General features: G+C 37.4%; 1 protein-coding gene across 3 annotated transcripts in view; it reads right to left on the bottom strand.

Annotated features, from left to right (window-relative positions):
• Nucleotides 1–20,167, bottom strand: part of BABAM2 (BRISC and BRCA1 A complex member 2) — a 391,146-nt gene that overhangs the window by 290,808 nt on the left and 80,171 nt on the right. For all 3 annotated transcript variants that reach the window (XM_032391489.1, XM_032391491.1, XM_032391490.1), the window contains exon 4: nt 15,821–15,915. In XM_032391489.1, the coding sequence (XP_032247380.1) occupies nt 15,821–15,915 (95 nt within the window). The remainder of the gene's footprint in view (nt 1–15,820; nt 15,916–20,167) is intronic.

Below are 20,167 nucleotides of genomic sequence, written 5' to 3'. Positions count from 1 at the left end.
ATCAAGCCACCAATCCCTCAGGCTCCATGTTCAGCAGGGAGTCTGCTTCTCTCTCTCCCTCTGTCCCTCCCCTCGCTTGTGCGCACTCACACACTCTCTCTCTCAAATAAATAAACTCTTAAAAAAATAATAATATGGTAGGAGGTAAATGAATGTGGATACAAATGAAACAAGACTGCCTGGGAGTTGATAATTCTTGAAGCTAGGTGATAGACCCATGAGGACTCATTATACAAAACTGCTCTTGAATATGTTTGAAATTCTTCATAACACAGTTTTTTAAAATGAGGAAATTCTATAGTTATAAAGAACACTGTTTTGCTCTGATTACTAAAAATTGTATCTAAGAATTATGCTTTGATTTCTAAAAATGGATAGTTATAAATTTACAGTCATAAAATGATGCTAAAAGTTAAAAAAAATGCTGTATCATTCAACTAATCTTAACTTTTTAATCTAGTTAAAAGTTTCTCAACTTTCAAAATTTTCATTAATCCTTTACCTTAAATTTTATAAACATCTACTTCATTATTTTCTTAGAACACAAAAATTCTCACAGGACATGTTGTAAAATAGCACAAAAATTTAGATTACAACTTTAATGGCTATAAATAAAAAGGTCTAAAAAGGTACTAACTAAAAGTAAGAAATGGTTCCTAGGCTCTCAGGAAGTTGAAGTCATTAGGTTAATGGACAGTATTTCAACTGCTTATTTTTAGTCTTAAAAGTTTGAAAATTACCATTACAGATTTTCTCATTCAAAAAATATTAAGGGTGGAGACGCCTGGGTGGCTCAGTCAGTTAAGCGTCTGCCTTCGGCTCAGGTCATGATCCCAGGGTCCTGAGATCGAGCCCCGCATCGGGCTCCTTGCTCAGCAGGGAGTCTGCTTCTCCCTCTGCCTGCCGCTCCCCCTGCTTGTGCTCTCTCTCTCTGGCAAATAAAAAATAAAATCTTTAAAAAAATATATTAAGGGTGCCATGATTTATTCACTATGAATTAGAAAAGATACATTTACAACATAAATCTATAGCTAATATCTCAAAATTATTTCTATTCAGTTCTATTCATGTATCAATATAAACATACAAACTCAAATGTTTGAAATAGTTATTTCATCTTTTCCTGATTTTAAAATACTTTTGGGGCGCCTGGGTGGCTCAGATGGTTAAGCGTCTGCCTTCAGCTCAGGTCATGATCCCAGGGTCCTGGGATCGAGCCCCACATCGGGCTCCTGGCTCAGCGAGGAGCCTGCTTCTCCCTCTCCCTCTGCCTCTCTCCCTGCTCATGCTTTCTCTCTCTCTCTGTATCTCTGTGTCTCAAATGAATAAATAAAATCTTTAAAAATAAAATAAAATAAAATAAAATAAAATACTTTTAATTTAATGTGAGTGGATTTAGTGAATTTGGGCTCAGGAGTAGTACCTAGGTAGGGGCTGAAAGTAAAACAAATCATTAACTTACACTTTTAACATAATAAATTAGTTTTTAAATTAAACTCAAACTTCCTTGGGACCGATTGAGCATTTTTAAAATAATTCCTCCAGGGGCTGACTGAGCTAACATTCATGTTAACCTTGCAAACAACTCCAAATCAATGAAATGAATAAATCCTTTTAAAACGTACTTTTAAAAACACACAAATTACATACAATTTTTATACTAATCATTATTCTTACCAATTAATTTTTTCAAATCTCCTAAAGGACCCCTTTGATTTAAAATGAGTGATGATTTCTGTGAAGTAATTATATGCCTTTCTTTTAAAAAATCTATAATAATCCAGATTTTTTCACTTTTCAATATGGCTTCTTCATAAATGTTCCTGAAATACAGTCAAGAAACTGCGTTAACTGTGTTGAATGTTTTGCTTATAATAATATTGTGCTTCTATGGTATTTTCACAATCCTAACCATTTAAAAACATTTTTTTAATGTATACGAGGTCTACTGAGTCATTGTCAGTTCAAGGCTACAAGCCATGCTGTGGTTAAGTGATTACATCAGACCAGCGTAAGGGCTGAGCTGACACTTTGCAGGTTTAAATTTCTTGGCTCTCCAAAGCTTGTGTGGGGGCTGCAGTTTGGCATAAAATTCTCAGCCGGATGCAGATAATTTCTCTGAAAAATGTTTTTAAATGGCTAAGAGGGGTTTTTTTTTTTTTTTAGCTTTTTGAAAATGTTGGAGAAAGCATACATTAGAATCAGGTTCAAATTTATAAGGCTTTTTTCCTTTTTAATGTTCCCATCCCCGCAGGTAACCCAAATACAGCAAAATAATCCCAAGCCTAAAGACTTTCTGTAAGTACAAAACCTCATATTTATATGAGTTTAAATGTAAACTCAAAAATCAAAATAAGCTGCTTCAAGTTATATAGGAAAATAAGAGGACTTCTTTGAAAAATACAAATATTTGCTAAGCCCTCTGGAGTTATGATTATATGTTGCCCATGGTCATTTTGGTTTCCACAACTCCAGTTTTATTTCCATTTTTCCATTCAAATGTTACTTTCTTTATTCCTACAAGAGCCTTGTGAAATTGGTACTAATATTACAGTTTTATCAATTAAGTATATGCATAGACACTAAGTACCTTGGCCAGCATAATCCACCCAGTAATCAATAGAGCTGACCAGTACTCCTCCAAATTGTCAAGGTCATCAAAATCAAGGAAAATCAGAAACTGCCACAACCTACAAGGAGCCTAAGCAGTCATGAGGATTAAATGTAACGTGGTATCTTGGATGGGATCCTGGACAGAAAAAGAACAATAGAAAAAAAACTAAGGGAATCAGAATGAAGTATGGGTTTTAGTTAATAATAATGTATCAATACTGGTTCATTCATGTTCACATACGAATCACAGTAAGGTAAGATGTTAACAACAGGGGAAACCGAATGTGGCGTATACAGGGACACTCTGTACTATCTTTGCAATAATTCTGTAAATCTAAACCTAAAAATTCTAAAACTAAAAGTTCTAAAATTAAAAGCTTATTAAAGCTTATTCACTCATCGGGCCCTATATACCAAAAGCATACAAAGTAAGCTAGTTGTAAGACCAGCCTTTGAAACAAGTGGAGAATGTAAACTTATCAATTTGCAGATTCTGAAGGAATATAATCAACAATTAACTAAACATTTTTCTTTAAAAATATATAATAAAAATTTGACTCCTCTGAAAAAAATTAATGTGCACACATTTCTTAACTATTTCCAGAAGTGTACTTTGCAGCAGGTGGCTAAAAAGTAAAGGTACCAAAAATTTCTGTAATCCTCAATACCACAGGGGGAAAAAATATTATCTTCAGATCATGAACACCTCACAAAAGCTTCAGTGTCTTGGTAAGCCATACTTTAAAAAAAGGAAAACAAAATCTAAGGCTGCAGTAGTTTTTTAAAATCAGAGCCTAAACTAGTAATGAATAATCTTTAGCTTTGTATTCCAAACCCCTTAACGATTTCACCTCAATCTTCTGTAACTGTACTGTCTAGTGTTTGCCTATACAAACTCTCCTCCAACAAAACCGGTTCGCTCAGTGCTTCTGATATGCTATCCTCGGTTTGTGATGCTTCCCTGTAAGCTGTCTCCCTACCTACACTGCCATCCCCTCTTTCATCTCCTAAGTCCTAGCCCTGCTAGAAGACCCAGCTAAAACTCTCCCTCCTCCATGAAGCCTCAGACCACCAAAGACTCAATAATGACCACCTCATCAGAACTCCTGTGCCATTACTGTGGTACTGAGCATATTCACTCATTAAAAAAAAGAACGCTAGTGTGTGCTTACTAAGTACCTATAACACAAATAAGTGCTGGGGAAATTAAAGATGAATAAGATATGGTCTCTGCTTCAAGGTGCTCTGGGAAAAGACAAACACGGGATCGCACCATTATTACATAAAATAGTAGTGCCTCCAGAGGTAGTAGAAGGTGCCATGACAACACACTGCCATTTGCTACAATATTTCTCTTCTTTACATTTAAGTCCTATTTCTCCAAATAAACCAAGGTCCTCTTGAAAGGTAGAGTTTTTCATCTCCTACTCAACGCTGTATGTACACTAGCCAAAAACAAGTCTGATGTTGTTTTAACTAAAATTTCATGCCACCCTTATTTTCTTAGAGACACATGGGTAGGATCTCTGTTCACAGACATCAGACTTACGATGATGAATTAAGACTGTTTTTCGTAAGTTATTAACCATAACCAACTATTAGTTATTAAGAATTCACAAATTATCACCATTTCACTTAGTTAACAGTCTTAAATGCCACTCATGGTTGGTTGGTTTGTTTTTTTTATGAGAAACAAATTTAAAAATAAAGAAAAAGACTGGTTTGAGATATAGCTTTTATTTGCCTGGGGAAGTATTAACCATCAGAGACAGGTCAAAAATATAGAAGCCAATCTTAAAAGCTGCTTCTGATGAATCTGTAATGTCATCGGAGACATGTTTATGATAATATATAAAGTAAAAACAAATATTGACAACTATAGAGGACATACGTGTATATGACACAGACAGAACATTGGGAGTAAATACATTAACATGGTAACCATACTCATCTCTAAACTGTGTGCAATTATTGATTTATTTTCTTGGCACTTGCCTATATTTTAAGTGATTAATAATAAAAATACATTATCATAATTTTTAAACCCAACTCTTTGAGGAGAATGCAGGAGAGGATAGGAAGTGATAAAGAGAGGATAACAAAGAGAGACAACCAATCAAAGACAATGAATAATCCAAAAGCGGATCATTAACTCCTCTGGATAAGCAAATTCTTGAGCTGAAATGCTTCACATGCAACTCTGTACCTCATTTTCCCAAAAGCATTTTTACAAATTCAATTGAGTAAATCAAAACTGGTAACATCTGCTAAATGTTATATTTGCCATTGGATTTCAAAAAATAACTTGGTTTGCCTTTTTTTTCATTTGTCTTATGAGAGTGAACGTTTTAAATGTCCCTTGTTTGTACTTTCAAGATGTTCTGTTTTTCTACAACTGTGCTTTTAAAGCCTTGTTTATAACACATGCCTTCAAAAGTATATGTGTGTATACACACGTGTATATATTAATACTCCTCTCCTTAATCTACAACTGGTTATAACAGCCAACACCTTTGGAAAAATAGACGAAATCATAAATCATTGTCTTTAAACCAGGGCCTTCCACTGTCTCCCCTTAGGAAGTACATTTTACAAAGAATAACAACATCGACTTTCTTCCTACCTCATAAAATGGTTCCACTGTTGGTAAGTAAAAACAAATAATGGTAGAAGTACAAACAGAGTTTTTAATTCATCAGCATATAAACCAATTTTACATCAAAATTTCGAGTAACTTTCTCATGTTCACTTGGATCATACATTGATGCATCCTTTGAATCCAAGTTGCATTCAATTCAAGAGAACTAGAGATGCCACCTCTAAATAATGTTTACCCTTATTTCTACCTTAGAAAAATCTACTGGAACGTAAAATCCTAGGTTTTCATAAAAAAGGAAGTACACTGTTTTCAAACATTTTATTAATGCTACTGAATATTTTTATGAAAATCACACATTTTTATTAATAATTTTTATTAATTCTGTATTCTTGCCAACAAAGCAAGTAGTATTCTTTTTAAAAATTTTATTTATTTATTTTTGCAAAAGAGAGAGAGAGAACACCCGTGCACAGCAGGTGGGAAGGGGCAGAGAGAGAAGCAGACTCCCCACTGAGCAGGGAGCCCCATGCAGGACTCGATCCCAAGTCCCTGAGTCAAAGGCAGACACTTAATCAACTGAGCCACCCAGGCACTCGAAAGCGAGTAGTAGTTTATGGTCCACTAAAGTTTTTTATGTTTTTGCTATGAAAGTAAAGAGTAAAATTGTATGTTCTCAAAAATGTAAGACAATTGACTTCTGCTTTTACCCTGGGGACATTTGCAAATTCCAGGCACAGGAGGAGGCTGAGAATCCAGGCTCTGCACACTCACAAAGCTGCTGCTAGACTCAGAAAAATCACTAGAACTTTTGGCAGAGTCTCGAGAGGCCTCAAATATGTAGCCAGTTACCCTCAAGACAATCTGATGAATTCTGGGGCAGTCCATGGGCAAGAAGCTAAAATTAAGCAAGAACCTCTGAAAAGCAGAGCAGAGCTATCAGCAGTCTTGCAATATAAAATTTAGGATTCTGAATCTATCAGGGCAATGATCCATGTTGTTTGGGTGTTTGAATATTTGATAAATGATGCGGAATTCTTTATATTTTATAGGCCAAGGCACTTAAACATGCTAGGAACACTGGCCACTCCAGACCTTCAGAAAAAAACCCTGAAGAACACTGCCTCGGAAATCGTATTGAACCACAGGTAGATGACCCTTACCAAAGACACAAGCCAGCCTCAACCCAGCAAAGCCCCCGTCTGCATTAAGGTGATCAACCAACACTCTCTGCGTATGAGAGGATACCATGAACCCTCTCTCTGTAAGATGAATGCATCATCTGAAGCCTCTACAGTTTCTTTTTTTAACAGGAATGTCTGACATTCACTCAAAACTACGAGAAACGCCAAATACAGAACCACGTGATTGATAACCAAAGAAAAAAGCAGGCAAAATAAATAGACCCAAGGATATTCCAGGTATTAGAACTGGCTCACAAGGACTTGAAACTAAATATGGTTAGCATGTGCAATAAAATGGAGAAAACTATAGATGAAAAGATAAATTCACCAAACAACTGTGGAACTGAAAAACACAGGACCTAAAATTAAGAACTCATTAGATAGATTTAACAGCAGATTAGACACCACAGAAAACAATAAACTGGAAGATAAGTCTGGCGTTATCTAGTTGTGCTAGTTATTCACTGATTCAAAATATCCTCTTCTTTGTCCTGTTTATGAACCGGGACTGGACCCTGCAAACACTTCTCCTTCACCAGCCGGTGCAATGTTTCGCTAGTCGATAGAAAGTGATGGAGGGGCAGTGCAAGGCCTGACAGACCGAGCAGCTTCTTCTCCTGGTTCCGACGGACTTTTCATAGCTGCTCCTACGGGGCAACCGCCCGCAGCATACAGGAGACCTGGTAGTGCTCCCCTCCAGCCTGCTTGCCGGCACCCCGCCCCACTGGCCCACCAGCACCCAGTAGGCCACACCAGTTCTGGCCTGCAGCACCCCCAACATCCAGTGGGCTGCAGCCACACCCACTCCAACAAGGAGCTTGGGGCCTTCCGAGTTTGTTCCCTCTTGGGTTCTTTCTCTCAGCCACAGAGTAGCTGCTCTCTGCAACTGCTGTGCTTGCATTCTTTAGAGTTCTCTTCTATCCCTTTAAGTAGTTCATAACTCTTGGGGCGCCTGGGTGGCTCAGTTGTTAAGCAGCTGCCTTCGGCTCAGGTCGTGATCCCGGGGTCCTGGGATCGAGCCCCACATCAGGCTCCCTGCTCGCCGGGGAGCCTGCTTTTCCTTCTCCCTCTGCCTGCCGCTCCCCCTGCTTGTGCCCTCTCTCTATCTCTCTGTGTGTGTCAAATAAATAAATACAATCAAAAAGAAAAAAGTCAATAGTCAATTTTCCCTATTCAAGTTACTGGTACAGTTTCTGCCTCCTACTGATAAACTGGTCAAGTTTCATTTTAAGTGTACCTGGTTTGTACTTTCAAGAGGTTCTGTTTTTCTACAACTGTGCTTTTAAAGCCCAGTTTGTACCACATACCTTTAAAATTATATGTGTGTATGCATATGTGTCTCCTTAGCCCTCTACACCATGCAGCGCCGCAAGTCCGCCCTCCAGTATATGCCCCTCAGCAACGCACGCACATATTCACTGACACGTACAACAATGTTCATGGTAGCACTGTTCACAACAGCAAAAACCTGAAAAGGATCCAAATGTCGATCGCACTAGAATGGACAAATAAACCGTGCTCTGCTCATGGGATGCGATGAGCAAACAGCAACAAACCACAGGGGTGAAGCTCACAAATCAATGTTGAGTTAAAGAAGTCAGACACACAAGTACATGCTGTGTGATTCCGTTTGTAGAAAGATCAAAAAGAGGCAAAATTAACCATGGTGATATAAGTCAGCACAGTGTTTACCCATGGGCAAGGTGGTCACAGTGATGGGAGGGGTGGGTGAATGGGGCTCCTGGAAACTGGAAAGTGGAAATGTTCTGCTCCCGATCAAAGTGCTGGTTACACGCTGCGTTTACTTATTGGAAATTCTCCATGTAACACACTTGTGATTTGTACGCTCTCCTGTAGATATGCCACTTGTCTCTAAGTTACATAAAAACGCAGATGATTTATAAACAATCAAATACTATGTTTCTAAGTCTCTGACACTTACTATCCACAGAGCTGGTAAAGTGCTCCGCCCATATGTCCCCACAGCACCACGTGCATCTAGCTCCGTCCCCGCACATATCAGGCTGCAGTTCTGTGCACTTCTCTATCTTGAGCATTACATTCAGCTTCAGGGCGGAAGATGAGTCTTTTAAAGGTCTCAAATGAGGCATTAAATAAATATTTTAAAAATGACAGAGAATTCTGCTTTAAAATGCATTGTAGGCCACGGCACAGGGAAGTGTCTAGGAACGGGAGCACCACACACCTGGCCGGCATTTTTCAGCAGCAGGCCATGCAGTCCATCTCAGCAAAGTGCAATCGTCACATATATTTCATGAACACAGGGGGTGGGAACTGTTTTGCAAGGACACATTCAAAAGCTGTCCTTCTGGAGGAAGCACAGTGAAGAGCAGGGCAGGAGAAGTGACAAGGTGTCAGCACAACACTTCCTTCTCTGCTTACATTCCAGGTGAGCAGAACAGAATCAGTGAAGGAAGCAGTAGCATTAGACTCCTACCCTGAAGATGCTTGTACCAAACCCCAAATCGCCCTCACCTTCTTCAAACTAGGAAGTCAGGTATCAGTGGTTTCCAATTCTGCTATAATTGCAACATGTCCTTCTCATTTAAATTTATGAACCACCCTTCATCATTCATGCAATTTTATTTTAAATTAAAGTGAATTATCACTATTACTTTTGGGGAAAAGAATTTCACAATGCCCTGTGACATAGCCAAATATACCACAGGGCATTGCAAAACCAAGGCTGAAACTCACTGCTTCGGAGATTCTGTTAACTGATTTTTATCTCCCAGTTTCTCTAAAACTGAATCTCTTCTCTTTTGAAATTTTCATCTAAAACATATTTTCTAGTCTTGGAAACCAGTAAGTCCCTTAAGAAATACACAACCTTAAAGGAAACCTGCTCACCTAACAAACATGTATTGTGCAGCCCTCTTCTAGTTACTAGGACACCAGGCCCTCTTCTAGTTACTAGGACACAGCAGTGAAGAAAACAAATTCATTCTCTCATGAGGCTTCCATTCCAGTGAAGAAACAAGGGTAACCTTCCATCTCATTTTACCTGGGACTATCCAGTTTCAACACTGAAGGTACTACATCCCAGAAAACCCATCAGCCTCAAGCAAACCAGGGCCATTGGTCACCCTGGCAGAGAGATACCAAATAGGCAAGGAAAAATTTATCAAATAGTGGTAAGTGTAATGAAGAAAACAAAGCATGATAAAAAATGAGAGAGTAATGGGGAGGGTGTTACCACTATTTTGTATAGGGACACCAGGAAAGGCCTCTCTGATACAATGACGTTTGAAGAGAGGAGGAAAGCAAGCCATTCAGATAAATGGGGGAAGAGAGTTCCAGGCAGTGAATGAAAATGGTGAATAGCAAATCTCTAGCTGAAGCTACAGATTGAATGCAATTCCTATCAAAATCCCAGCTGGATTCTTGGCAGAAATTGACAAGCTGATCCTAAGGAATACAAGGGACCCACAATAGTCAAAACAGTCTTGGAAAAGAACAAAGTTGGAAAACTCACACTTCCCCATCTCAAAACTTATTACAAAGTCACAGCAATCAAGACAGTGTGGTACTGGTATAAGGTTAAAAGACAGATCAAAGTAACAGAATTGATAGTCCAAAATACACCCTCACATTTATAGTCAACTGAGTTTCAACAAGAATGCCAAGACAACTCAATAAGGAAAAAATAGTCTTTCCAATAAATTATGTTTAGACATCTGGATCTCCACTTATAAAATAATGAAGTGGGGGGTACCTGGTTGGCTCAGTCAGTTAAATGCCCAACTCTTGTTTCGGTTCAGGTAATGATCTCATGGGTCATGGGATCAAGCCCCACCTCAGGCTCCGAACTCAGTGGGGAGTCTGCTTCTCTCTTTCTCCCTCTCCCTCTGCCTCTCCATGCACTCTCTCTCTCTCCCTCTCTCTCTAAAATAAATGTCTTAAAAAAAAAAAAATGAAGTGGGGCTCCTACCTCATACCATATACAAAAATTAACCCAAAATAGACCAAATACCTAAAAGTAAGAGCAAAAATTATAGAAGTTTTTAAGGAAAGATAATAGTAAGACTTCATAACTTTAGACTAGGCAATGATTTCTTAGATATGAAATCAGAAGCATATGCAACAAAATAAAATATAGATAAGTTAGACTTGAACTTTTGTCCTTCAAACAATACTACCTAGAAGTGAAAAGACAATCCACGGAATTGAAGAAAATTCTGGCATATACAGAGATACAATATACAAAGAACTCTTATACCTCAACAATAAAAGGCAAATAACCCAATATAAGAAAGAGCAAAGGCTTTGAATAGACATTTCTCCAAAGAAGATATAAAAACGGCCAATAAGCACATGAAAAGATGCAAAACATCAGTAGCCATCAGGGAAATACAAACCAAAACCACAAAGAGATACCGCTTCATAGGCTATAATCAATAAGACAGATAATAACAAGTGTTGGTGAGGGTGTGGAGAAACTGGAACACTTATATGCTGGCAGGGATGTAAAACAGTATAGCCACTTGGGAAAACAGTCTGGGAGTTCCTCAAAAAGCCAAACATAGTTACCATCTGACCCTGCAATTCCATTCCCAGGGATATATGTAAGAAAAATTAAAACATGCCTACACAACAACAGTATTTATAATCACCAAAACATGAAAACAACCCAAATGTCCATCAACTGACAATGGATAAATAAAATGTGGTCTATGCATAAAATGTAATATTATTTGCAATAAAAAACAAAATAGTGATATATGATACATTGAAAACTGTATGGTAATGAAATTGGTCAGTCACAAAGGACCACATATGGTATGATTCCACTTATATGAAATGTCCAGAACAGGCAAATATACAGAGACAGAATGTAGAATAGTTACTGCTTAGAGTGGGTATGGGTAGGAGTGGAGAGGAAGGGGCAGGGACTGCTAATGTTCTAAATTTGACTCTGATGATGGTAGATGTTAACTAGACACTGTAGTGATCATTTCACAATATATACAAATACCAAATCATTATGTTGTGCATTTGAAAGTAATATAATGCTAAAATGTCAATTATACCTCAATTTAAAAAATTTAAATTTAACTGTGGTGATGATGGTTGCACAACTTTGTGAATATAGTAAAAACCACTGAATTATACACTTTCAAATGGGTGGATTAAACGGCATATAAACTATGCCTCAATAAAGCTGTTAATTTAAAAAAAAAAAAATGGAGCCATCCCCAAAATGGAAAAATGATACCTCACTGGAAATAATGTCAAGCAAAGACAAGTGGGCCTTCTGTCGGAGATGTTATTATAAAAGATGGGCTCACAAAGATACATAGGTAGTGAAAAGAAGGGGCACATGCACCCCAATGTTCATAGCAGCAATGTCCACAACAGCCAAACTGCAGAAGGAGCTGAGATGCCCTTCAACAGATGAATGGATAAAGAAGATGTGGTTCATATATACAATGGAATATTACTCAGCCATCAGAAAGGATGAATAACCACCATTTGCATCAACATGGATGGAACTGGAGGAGATTATGCTAAGTGAAATAAGTCAAGCAGAGAAAGACAATTATCATATGGTTTCACTCATATGTGGAATATAAGGAATAGCATGGAGGACATTAGGAGAAGGAAGGGAAAAATGAAGGGGTGGAAATCGGAGGGGGAGACGAACCATGAGAGACTATGGACTATGGGAAACAAACTGAGGGTTTCAGAGGGGAGGGGAGTGGGGAATGGGTTAGCCCGGTGATGGGTATTAAGGAGGGCACGTACTGCATGAGCACTGGGTGTTACATGCAAACAACGGATCATGGAACACTACATCAAAAACTAATGATGTACAGTATGGTAACTAACAACATAATAAAATAAAATAAATAAATAAATAAAAGTGAAAAAATGTGAAAAAAAAGATGGGTTCAATTAGTGATTCTTTTTTTTTTTTTAAGATTTTATTTATTTATTTGACAGAGAGAGAGAGAGAACACAAGCAGGGGGAGTGGGAGAGGGAGAAGCAGGCTCCCCACTGAGCAGGGAGCCTGATGCAGGGCTCGATCCCAGGACTCGGGGATCATGACCTGAGCTGAAGGCAGATGCTTAACCGACTGAGCCACCCAGGTGCCCCAATTAGTGATTCTCAATATCAGTTCACAGACTAATACATAGAAATGGCCCAGAGAATTTAATGACTCTTCAGCTCCATAACAGGTCTAATTCAGATTCCAGTGGGATCCAAGAATCTGGGGTTTTGGGTTTTTTTTTAAGATTTTATTTACTTATTTGAGAGAGAGAGAGAGAGGGAGAAGGAGAAGCAGACTTCCTGCTGAGCAGAGAGCCCAATGCAGGGCTCGATCCCAGGATCCCGAGATCATGACCTGAGCTGAAGGCAGACACTTAACTGACCAAGCCCCTACGAAGGTGCCCCAAGAATCTGTATTTTTAACAGGCTTCCTAAATTATTCTGATGAATAGTCAGAAATGGGAACCACTGGACAACTACGATTATAACTCAATGATTTTATGATTCTCCGGTATCTATGATATACCCATCTCTGGTATCTATCTTGTATTTATCTGGATCTGGTATCTCCACCTAGTATTTTCTATTCATCTGAGGATCTTAAAGTTCTTAATGAAACTCATCTTTGTGAATGAAGAGCTTGAGTTTAGAAAGAGGTGGCCTCATCTGATGGATTAGAGCACCTCACATATTTTTGTTAACCTTATGTGTATCCTTTAAGTTACTTCAAATCCTTTTCTAGAAAGAAGCTGGTTTTAATAAATTGAATAAATAAAAGATCACATATATTCTCAAAAATTGTATTTCTCAAACTGACACATTTTTTTCTCAAGTATTTATAACTTGATATAGTTTTTATTAAAAAGCACAGGTAAATTATAGAACCAAATGCAAAATAATTTTTATTAATTTTTAAGATAAAACCCAGAAGAGTCAAGGAAATTCCATATTTGCCATAGCAACTACTTTGGACTATGGACTATGCTCCCAGAATCTAAGGGTACATATTCATTCCCTCCTGCAGTTAGTACTTCAGGGGGGAAATCCAAAAAATCTAGACATTCTGCTCTCTACTCCATGGGTGATGAAACATGGAATCCCTCCTTCATTCAGAACCAAAATGGACTAATCAGGTTATTAGTGAATGTGCTCTGTGCATTTCAGGAAGGAAAGAAAAAAGGCTGAACTGAATTGAAGAACTAAACCATAGCCCGTTAACTGCTGAGGGAGAAAACTCCTTCGGAGGCATGCTATGCTCAGAGAAACGTCTGCTGACGTGTATCCTGTCCTAATGTTTTAGCCAGATGACAATGAGCATCAAGGGCACCTCTAGGGCTGGGAGGACCTCACCAGCTGGTGGAGGGTGTACCCTGGTTGCTTTACTAAGCTTGCCCAAACCACTGGTCTACGGAGAAGTACTGGGTAGCCTAGCTGAGTGCTCAGACTGACTACAGCTAAAGAGAAAGTATTCCCCTAAATTGGTAATCTTTCTCTTAGATACAGTGTTTCGGTTTTTTTTTTTTGGCTGTCCCTTTTCAGCTAATCCCAAAAACATCTGCGGAAATTTCTCTCAGGGACTAAATATCAGAAGAGTAGAGTTATAATATCAACTCTGGCACAATTATATAATTCTAGGTCAATTTTCTCAATACTAAAATAGAAAAGTGGAATAAGCTGAACCTCAAAGTCCTTTTTTGGCTTTTAAATTCTATGCTCTCACAATACTTATCACCATTGAAAATGTGCCTTGCAAATTTTAAAGGCAATTCCAAAAAAAAAAAAAAGAAGTTGTAAATACATTTCTTATCCTTTCCTTCATGGTATTCCTCTTCTTGTGTCATCCTAGCTCAAAGCCCCTTCCTTCTCCTTCCCCCGGATTTTTGCAACAGTCCTCGATTCCGGTCCTCAATCCTTCTTTAATCCATGATGTTGACCACATTGCTGTGACACGATTCTCCAATTATCACCTCTTTCTGTGGCTCTTAACCTAGAATTCAATGTTCTTCACAATCTTAGTCCAATTTCCCTTTCTAACCTTCCCTAGCCCTTCCTTATATTAACTTACACTTCAGCAAACTTGTCCGTACCTTCTTCTGTAATATATTACACATTTCATTTGTTTCTGTCACTCCCCCCCCACTTGAAATTTTCTCGCCATACTCCCCACTTGGGCTCCATTCTTCAAGAATGAGTCCAAGTCTCACCTCTACTACAGAGCCTTTTCTGACAACTTTCTTTAAATTCCTGGAGCACTTACCCTATAACACATCTTTGGCATTTAGCAAATGCTACCCTCCACTGACGTCTTTACCACAGAAGAGGTCTGTAGAGATATTTCCGCCTCATTTTCTCCAGGTAAGCCCCTCAGCTTCAATATGGGGTGAATATGTAACACACAGCATCTAAAGGAACCATGCTTAAACTATAAATTTTTAAAAATCAACTAACAGTTTGAGCGTAATTATTAGAAATTTTGCAACAAACCCATCCTACTCTTGCCAATTGCATTTTTACAGCTGTGTTCTAAAATTTAAGATCATTCTTTAGGTTTGGGTTGATACTTCCTGTTTAACACTTCCCTTTTTAAAAAGGGAGGGGGGCAAGATTTCCCAGTAAGTCATCAAAATTTTTAATTACAAAACTCTGAGACCAAAAAAAAATGTCCAGAAAACAAAACAAAGAACATAGTTTTGAACTATAGTATAGGCATCATAGCAAAATTGAACTTGAGAAGGGAAATAAAGAGACATTTTGTCTGGTCAGACCTTTTAAACAAAATGGCACATGTTTTTTCTCCACCAGCAATGTGAAACACACAATTTTTTATGTAAACCACATGTGCTCTGACGAGTACCACCACTCCTTTCCCCGCTTTAACCCCAGAAACATGTTACTTTAACTACAAAGTTTTTGGTTTTGCTTAATAAAGAACAACTTAATCTGGTCTTTAACCTTCTGATAATAATACTAGATAATATGGACACAAGTCCACATTTGCCACTTTCACTTCTACACAAAAAAGGCCTCTTTTCAAGAGCCAAGAAACACTCCCCTAACAAACTCTGTGATGAAGTGTTAGTAAACATTAGAAAAATGATCGCAGGCGTGTATTAAATTAAAATAAAGAAATGTCTTCAACATGTCTCTTTAAGCTGAAGTAAAAATATTTTAACCAATATGCTAGAGATTTTAATTCAAAATAGTCTGAAAGTAAAACTGCAATTGAAAAAAAAAAATCTTTTCTTTAAACTATTTTGGCACATGAAGAGCTATACTGATTTCAGAGGACAGAGAAAAAAGGGGTGGAAAAAACCCCACATGTTTGGCAAACTCATCTGTCAAGCAATTGTCAAAAGCCAATTTTATTTTTCTTCAACAAATAAAGATCATCCGAAACGAGCGTGCAGTACTCACATGCAGAGCCGAGGGATCTGGCAGGAATTCAGCATCTTCTCCAAAGATGAAATCAGGGGGCAGCTCTGGGTATTGGGCATTGAAAATGATATCCCCTGAAAGAAAAGAAAACATCAGGCCCTTATTATTTCCTTGCTAATTTATGAATGTTTTGAGGCATGCATCAGGAACACTTCTAAAAGAAGTTTATATTAGTTTAACAAAAAAAAATTTGAAAAGTGCTCTCTGAATGATTAATTCCTCAAATGAAAGAACTGATACCATCTTTTAAATTAATATCCACAGGAGCACCTGCGTGGCTCAGTCGGTTAAGCATCCGACTCTTGATTTCGACTCAGATCGTGGTCTCAAGGTCATGGAGATTGAGCCCCCCACCCATAGGGCTCCACACCGGGTGTGGAGTCTGCTTGGTATTCTTTGCCCCTCCACTTCTCCCTCCACTTCTGCTGTCCCCCTTCTTTCATGCTCTCTCTCTCTAAAATGAATAAATGAAATCTTTAAAAACAAAATAAATATCCACAACATGCAATCAAAAAAGTTTTATCTCCCTACCACCCACGTATAAAATAAATACCCACGTAGAAAAGCAGCCACATCCAAAGTACATGTGGATTTATCTATAGGAAATATGACTGTTCAATCACTGCCTGCTAATTAATAAACCTTTACTGGGAACTATTTCTCTAAAGATAAAGACCTTATCTTGAAGAAATTAAAAAATTAAACATACAAACCTTTGGTATAATGGAAAGAATATTTGGCTTGGAGTCAAAAAAAAAAAAGTCAGGTTTATATCCACAATTATCCTAATTATTTATTAGCTCAACTCATCTTGGGCAAATTTTCACTTCTTTAGACTTCAGTTTCTTTATCAGTAAAAGAGGATCTAATACTAGTGATATCACAGATTTGATGTGAGGATAAATAAAGATAGCATGCCTATCACGTGTCTGGCACACTAAGCACTTAGTAAGTGATATGGGAGTACTACTAGTCATTACTAACACCATCTTGAAACACAAGACAAATTACAAAGTCTCCTTAGCAAATTTGTGTTGTTAAGTTCTTCCACCTCTGTTCCTTTCCTGTCTCCTTCTTTAGCTTTTTTTTTTCCCTCTGCTCTCCCCAAGAACCAGTACTCATCATTCTGCTAATACCAACCAGCAGATTAGTATATCGACAAACACACATATTGGGTTCTAGCGTGTAAGAGTATGTACGCATGTGTACATGCACAACAATTCTATCAGTCCAATCATTTTTCCTGCTCAAACAGTATCTTCATAGTGATATCCAAATTGATACACTCAGACTTCAGTTCTCATCTGAGCCTTTCTTCCTCCAACTACATACTATGTATTTCAATGTTAAACTCAGCAAATCTAAAAACATGCTCATGACTGTCCCTTTTCCCACTCCTCTCTTCCCCTAGCTGATTTCCCTATTTCTAGGGACCTTACTCACATCCCTTATACTCTTAGAAAACAAGTCATCTCAGTTCTTCCACCAAAATGTTTCTCATAAGGGTACTTCCCACTGCTAACAGCTCTATCCAGGCCCAGATGACCTAGTTCATACATTCATGCATCCAAGGAAAAAGAAACTGAACCCTGCGCTAGCCACTATGCTAGCCACTAAAGAGCAAAGAAAAAATTCTGTTAAGAGTTGACAGACCTTGAAGAATTCAATTATTATCGAACCCTTTTAAATGGTCTCCTGATACAAGTTTCCGTCCAGCCCATGATATGTACTATCACCAAGTAAATGTTCTTAAAGTACAACTTTGCCCCAAAACTTTCTAGCTCAAAAAATGCCAATGATTCGCTAATGTCAAATGGAATAAGGGCAAACCTTTCAAACTAGCATTTAAGGCCTCTGAAATATGATGTTCCTACTTATTTGTTCACCCTTCTATCTACAAGCCAATACCAACTTTCTATTCTAGTCGATATGATCCACTCACTGCCTCCAAACTATGACACCTACTTGAAATACCCTTTCCCCTTGCTCAGGTCTTACCTATCTTTGATGAGTCCACTTAATTACCTTGTCTTGCATGAAGACTTTCCTAATAAATCCACTACACACTGATCATCATTACCTCTGACATTCAACAATACTGATTGGCTATGCCATGCACTGGAGTATTTCGTTGTAGTATTATATTGTCTTTCCTGTTCTATTAATTTCAAAAATTCATAACAAACACACGCTATACGTGAGGCACTGTGATACACATTGTGTCGATACAAAGATGGTTCTCCTCGAGGACTTACATTTAGTTAGGGAGACAGGAACATAAACACAGAACCACAAATACGGAGCAGTACAAGGTAAGTACACATACTTGATCTTCCTAAATATCTTGCAAACATCCAGAGAATAAGCATGCTTATACTTATTTCATATTTCCAATGGGGCAAAGTGTGACATACAGAATATATTCAAGAAAGGCTCTAATATGTGAGAAAACTCTACTCTCTGAATTGGATTTCTAAGTACTGACAAAAATCTACAATAAGGAATAAAGTTCAGAAGAGTTACTTCCACCTCTTTCTGTAGAGAATAAATATGAGCAAGAAAATATACCCTTCATATTTACCCAAAGAAAACAAAAACACTACTTCAAAAAGATATATGCACCCCTATTTTTACTGCAGCATTATTTACAATAGCCAAGACATGGAAGCAACCCAAGTGCCCATGGATAGATGAATGGATAAAGAAGATGTAGTTTATACACACTATGGATTATTACTCAGCCATAAAAAAGAATGAGATCTTGCCATTTGCAATAACATGGATAGACCTAGAGGGTATTTTGCTAAGTGAAATAAGTCAGTCAAAGACAGACAAACACCATATGATTTCACTCATGTGTGGAATTTAAGAAACAAAACAAAGAAAAAAAGAGACAAAAAACATTTTTAAATATAGAGAACAAACTGGCAGTTGCCAGAGGGGTGGTAGGTGGGGAAATGGGGGAAACAGGTAAAGGAGATTAAGAGTACACTTATCTTGATGAGCACTGAGAAATGTATAGAACTGCGGAATCATTATATTGTACACCTGAAACTAATATAACACTGTATGCTAATTACACTTGAATCTAAAAAAGGAAAAAATATATACCTTTCAGAAGTTGGATGTAGAAATAAACCACATCAAAAACTAATGATGTATTGTACGGTGACTAACATAACATAATAAAATTAGAAAAATAAAAATAAATAAATAAATAAATAAATAAATAAAAAGAAAAAAATAAATAAATTATCAAAAGTAGTATAATCACTGCTTCTCCCTCACTTACCCACTAGCATTATCTCTGGTTTTCCACTTTATCTACTACAAATTATAAACTTACTTCAAATGTGCTAACTACAAAGCATTAGCCCAAACTAAGACTAGGAAGCACTAGTTGAGACACTATGAACATCCTGATTATTTATTCTTACTCAACTATACTCAGTACACACAATTCCTTAAGAGGACATTTACATTAGAGACATGTTTTTAGAAGTCCCACAGTTGGCTTACTTTCATGACGTTTAAAAAACAAACTCATAAAGCTAACAGAGGAAAGGCATCAAAGTTTTGGAAAAAGCCAAGCTAGAATCTATTGTGCATATTAATGTTCAAAAAATAAACAGCATGCATAAATTCCAATAGTTTTGTTACTTTTCTTACTAAAGAGGACATAAAGTTGGATTTTCAATAGAAGTTTTGTTACTTTTGTTACTACAAGAGGACATAAAGCTGGATTTTCAAGTTCTCAAAGGATCATTGTCAGTAATACATATTTCCAAAACACTAAACATTAAAAATATGATTCAAGGAAATCCACTCTTGCCAATTCTATTCAACATTGGACTGGACAGTCCAGCCAGGGCAATTAGGCAAGAGAAAGAAATGAATGGTATCCAGATTAGAAAGAAAAAGCAAAATTATCTCTGTACACAGATGACATGATCTTGCATATAGAAAATCCTAAGGAATCCACACACATACGCACACACACAAATCAAAATAAACAAGTTCAGCAAGGTTGCAAGAGACAAGATAAATGTATAAAATCAACTGCATTTCTATTCACTACCAATGAACAATCCAGAAATGAATTTTTTTAAAAAATTCCATTTACAACAGCATCAAGAAGAATAAAATACTTAGGAATAAATTTAGTGAAGCAAGTGTGTAAAATTTGTACACTGAAAACTATAAAACATTGTTGAAAGACATGGAAGAAGGCCCACATAAATGGAAAAATATCTCATGTTCATGGATCAAAAGACTTAATATTGTTAAGATGGCAGTACTACCTAAATTAATCCACAGATTTCATGT

The sequence above is a fragment of the Phoca vitulina genome, unplaced genomic scaffold (genome assembly GCF_004348235.1).
Source record: "Phoca vitulina isolate PV1807 unplaced genomic scaffold, GSC_HSeal_1.0 scaffold63, whole genome shotgun sequence".
Classification (NCBI taxonomy): domain Eukaryota; kingdom Metazoa; phylum Chordata; class Mammalia; order Carnivora; family Phocidae; genus Phoca; species Phoca vitulina.
The sequence above is the reverse complement of the archived record's forward strand: the minus strand, read 5'-3'. Positions and strand labels throughout refer to the sequence as shown.